Source organism: Colossoma macropomum, unplaced genomic scaffold (assembly GCF_904425465.1).
Source record: "Colossoma macropomum unplaced genomic scaffold, Colossoma_macropomum, whole genome shotgun sequence".
Classification (NCBI taxonomy): Eukaryota; Metazoa; Chordata; class Actinopteri; order Characiformes; family Serrasalmidae; genus Colossoma; species Colossoma macropomum.
In genome coordinates, this window is record NW_023494788.1 from 21752162 (window position 1) to 21757260 (window position 5099).

Genomic DNA, 5099 nt, shown 5'->3' on the forward strand with positions numbered 1-5099 from the left:
TCTCCAGATTTTCTCCGTAAAAAAAAGAGTCTTAGTTTTGCTCTGAAACAAATATCATTTGATGAAGTAACTAAGAACTTTATAAAAGTTTACCGACATACCATTCACTCCCTAGTCCATATACGTAATCTAAGCTTTTGTGTTGTCATGCAAACCATTAATCTACCTAATCAGCCTACAGCAGTTTGGCACCACCCATTCACACTGAATTCATAAAGAGTGTTTAACCCAGTCTTCTTTTTGAATGAGGCGCAATGCAGGGCAGCCAATCAAAACAGAGCTAATTTGCTACCACTCTACCACACAAAGGCATAGTAACAAAAACAGCCTGTTTAATTCTAAAAGATAAAAAGAGGCTGAAAAATGACTGTTTGGACACATAATAGCACACAAACTACAGGGGAAAAAAAACAAAGTAGAAAAATGTAGGATATGGGCCCTTTTAAAGGTTTAAAGGGTCCAAGTACTTTCTGGGGCCACTGCCACTGTAGATTTAATAAATCATAAACTTTGTTCTCCACCAGTATTTTTAAGAGCATATCGTCGCTGTCTAAATAAAACGAGTATCTCCAAAATAGTAATTTTACAGGAGAGGGCAAAAACATTCATTACTTTCAATGTAAGTTAATGTAAAGCCATTTTATTCCAAGCAGTGTTGGAGCATTTCTATTGGTCCAGTCCTCATTCAATTTTCCCGCGGTGTAAAGGGCACGTGCCGTGTTCAAAGGCTGTAGAAAAGCAAAAAAAAAATGAAAAAAAAATGGAGATACAAGTTTTTTTTGGACAGCGACGATAAACTTTTATTATTTCTATGTTTTTGTTTTGTTTTTTAAATTGACTTTTGGAAAGTTTTTTGAACTGCTTCTTGGTGAATATATGTTTTTTTTGGTTTAGCTATTAATGTGCTTTGTTACTCGAGTTATGTTGTTGCATAAGAGAATCAGGTTATTTATAGTAAGCAGCGGTTTTGTGTACAGGACTTTTGGGCTGCAACTAATGTGAGTGTGTGTGCTTGTGTGTGTGTGTGTGTGTTTGTGTGCGTGTGTGTGTGTGTTCACAGAAAAAGGTGATTATAGTGTGTTTGGTACTGGTGATTCTTGGCATTATTGCGTTGATTATAGGTCTGTCTGTAGGACTAAAAAAAGGATAAGTCACAAATTTCACATTTGGTGAGTAAACGTAAGATGAATCCTGTTGGAGTCTGCTTGTGTCTGCATGGGTGTTTGGAAAACGGGGTGTGTATGTGTCTGTGTGTAGAGCTTAAGGTCATTTAAAGGTGGGCAATATGGTTAAAAAAACACGAGACTTATTATGCTGAAAAATATGCATCACAGTATTTAATTTTTCTCAGGTTTGCTAACATATTAGAGTGAATTAAACGTACAAGCACTGGTGGCACACTATAGAAAGGCTTTAAAATACTGTGAAGTACTTTATATTTTAATATTTGCTAGAGGAACAACAGTAAAAATCAAACACTGGGTAGACATAATTTATTAAAGTACTATAGAGTGGTTATTGTAGTTTGCAGGCTATATAATTGACAGTTTGCAAAAATACTGACAATTCCCCAATTGCTTCCTGTACTTATTGCTGCTGTATCAATCACACGTTCAGCTTTGGCTAACATGTAACACTAACTCTTGTGGTAGCACCCTGAAAAGTTCAGTAGGAAACTTCAGAAGCATACAAAGGAGAACCTCTGAAAATACTTTATCCAAAAATAAAATGCCTTTAGATGTTCAGTGCAGACATACAACTATATGAATTAGGCTGATTTAGAGGGAAAAATAAGTGAAGGGATTCTAGAAACCATGTTCACATTAATCAAATCTTTTAGGCACTGGATGTTAAAGCAGCAGGTCATCATGTCTAATAAGGAGGAGGGTTGAGCTAACAAAGCCGCCCATTCAAGTGAGTTAATGCTTAAATTAACACTGGAGCTGGTCAGAGCAACTGATGAGATGCTGAGGAGGACACACCATCTTGTGCATCTGATAAAGTCTTTCATCAAATTTAATGCAACAGTAGAAATGATGACATGTACAAGTACATTAATATTTATCTTTACAGAGAATGTTTAACACGTTGTGAGTGTGACCCAGAGAAAGTTAAGTTCATGTTAGAGCCAGTATAGGTCTGTCAGTTAATAGTTTTACACAACACTTTTTAAATCTGAATTACAAACACCTCAGTAGCACTGTTTCTACATTCTCCTAGCCGAATAACTGACCCCTTTACTGCCACTGTCGTTCTCACTCCGGGTTTGTTTCTGAGGAACTTTCTCTGAATTTTTCCGTAGTGCTGCTTAGAGACGATTGTGATTGGCTGAAAGGTGTGTCTATCATTATTTTGTGGTCAGCAGATCTGTATTGTTATTAAACATGCAGTTGTTCAGTGTTACAAAAGTACAGACAATACCCATGATATATGATTAAAACATATTGTTCATGATAATCATGATAATGATAACGTTAGTAATGACAGTGGTAATATCATATTGCCCACCCCTGCGGTCATTAATGCGTTGGGGTTTTAGGTGACGGTGGTAGTTTTGCTTTTTCAGGTCATCCTTTCTGTCTGGATTCTGGGATTTGGTTTACTAGGCTTGGGTTGATACATTATTAGTTTTGATTGCTGTGATGTCGTAATATCATGAACTGCAAAGAAACGTAAGGCCTGTAATGTAATTCACATCAAATGTTTATAATGCTATAAAGTGTGGCTGTTTCCAGCTTGACCATGATCTGGCTTGCTGCTAAAAGCAGGTGGGAAGTGCGGTCAGAGTTAAAGGAAGTGAATACTCCACTGTTTATTAGTCTAATGTTTATCTGCTGCGTCTTTAGCATATGGTTGATTATTGTTGGAAAAAATGTCCTTGTAATTTGAACAGAACAGAAAAATCTGATTCAGAACTTGTTTATAATAGAAGCCAATGGGCAGGTGCTGAAGCTTAAAATGTGTTTATGTTCAACAGTTTACCATATGCTACAGATTCGGGAGATGGAGATCAGGTTGGAAAACGCTGGAGTATTCCTTTAGCTTAGTACAACTTAATTTTTCCTGATGAAAAATATTAAACTACAGAAAATCTGACATTGCCCAAGCCTAGTGTGTTCATTCTTTGATGCATTCATTGTTTAACACCTTTCTTTCCTGCTGATTCTAACAGTTTAGCTGCTGTAGTTTTTGCTTGTGCTTGTTAGTGGTTGTGTGTTGTGGATACTGACTGGCCTTTGTTCTCTTTTTCTCTCTCTCTCTGGTAGAAAATGATCATACTGGGTGTGGTCATTCTCGTGGTTGTGGTCATCATCATTATCATCATCCTCACACAGACACTGTGAGGCCCTACACATGTCACCGTCCGCTCTTCTGTTCATCTGTGGCCTCCTAGTCATTCCCGTCACTCTCTCTCCCTCCCACCTACTGAAAGCCAAGAATAGAGATCAACAAGACAAGACAAACACCCCTCCCCTTTCCATCTGTGGCTCCGCCCTCTTCACCCTCCACCAACTGATGGACGACTCCTCCCATGGCTTTCTGAAAATGTGCTTTAATCAGATGAAGCACTTGCTGCTGGGGAAATCGCAAAGGGAACATGTTTTGTGTAAATGGACAGAATCAGAACAAAGAATAAGGGATTTTTATTCAAGTATAGAGTGGAAGAGGAAAACAAAGACCTCCACTTCCCACCTTAATATCTTTAAAAGACTTTACTGGCTATGATTTGAACCTACAAGTGCTCTTACTGTATTGTATAACTTATGTTTTTTTTTATTTAAAGTTTTAAAACATTTCATCGTTCAACACCCCCCTTATATCCAGTTAAAAATGAACATATTTCACATTTAACCATTTCATTTCACTTCATTGAGTCTGTGGAGTCTGTGAATCTGCGGAGGATGACCTGCGTAACTTCATGATTGTTTTATGGTGCCCCGAATATGAATGTGTGATTCATATCGAGTACTTTCATACTGCATTTTGCCAAACTTTGGTACCTTGTTTTTCATTTCAGTTGGACCCAGTACTACAGTACATTGGTAACTATCACACAGCTAGTTATCAGTCAGTGTCCATGTTTTGATCAAAGTTCATATAATATCACAGTTAGACATAGTTTATACTGAAAATTCAGTGACATTTAAAACGTGAGTGTATGTATTTTAATGTATTTTCAGTTTAATCAATGTGAAACTGGTTAAAAGGCACCTGAGGTTTGCCTCAGTTAGTGCCTAAATGGGTCATCCTCAATCGAGGCCCACAACTAAGACTGATGAAGCAAAATTAGGTTGTTTTACAATTTTTTTAAATCTTCATTCCTGCCTGTGAAATTTTAATGTTATTCGAAGAATAAATGATTATGTGTTTTTAAGTGATGAAGAATTCAAGAATGGATGAATGAGTGAATGAATGAATGAGAGTGAATTAAATAAAAAAAATGGTATCTGACCAATATGAAAATTGTCTCCTGCTGATTTTAAGGAGCTATGAGTTCTGGAAACTAATGATTTTGGTTGAGATCATTTTATATGTTGAAAAATAAACAAAGACTCCCAATAGTTTTAGTTAAACAGAGGTGGGTTGTTGTCTCAAAATTAGATTTTTCCTTCTGCTCAAATATGATCTATTGTAATATGTGTGTCTTATGTAAGTGTATTGTACATTAGATGCATATAGTGAGTAAGATAATTAAGTAATCTAATTGAATGTAATTTCTACTGTTCTGTTGGTTCAGCTCCTGGACTGCGTTGCTGTTGCTCACACATCTCACTTTGAAGCTTTAGCATCTTATTTTAGACTTACAGGTTCCAAAAAAGAAAACAGCCTAACAAACTTGGGGTCATTCAGGTGTGGTCACCAGCCCTTCTCCTGGAAATCCACCTTCCTGTGTACAATCTGCCACACCTGCTCCTGCTACCTGACTTCTTCAGAGGTCCTTGATTGGCAGAATCAGATGTGTTAGTGTTAGGTAATGATTGAGGAGGCTGCAGGATGGAACTAAACTCTGCAGGAAAGTGGATCTAAAGGAGGAGGGTTGGTGACCACTGTCCTAAAGAACACACAGTCAAATCTAGCATCTTTCTCCTTGCTGTACC

The 5099-nt window shown here is 37.2% G+C and overlaps 1 protein-coding gene across 2 annotated transcripts in view; it reads left to right on the top strand.

Moving 5' to 3' along the window:
* stx3a (syntaxin 3A) overlaps positions 1–4379 on the top strand; it is a 34264-nt gene extending 29885 nt beyond the window's left edge. Inside the window, exons 10-11 of one of the 2 annotated variants that reach the window (XM_036568825.1) lie at positions 1061–1169; positions 3267–3379. In XM_036568825.1, the coding sequence (XP_036424718.1) occupies positions 1061–1150 (90 nt within the window). In that variant the 3' untranslated portion in view covers positions 1151–1169; positions 3267–3379. Of the gene's footprint in view, positions 1–1060; positions 1170–3266 lie in introns of both variants that reach the window. The other variant, XM_036568827.1, reaches the window with a different exon arrangement.
* The last annotated feature ends 720 nt before the right edge of the window (positions 4380–5099 follow it).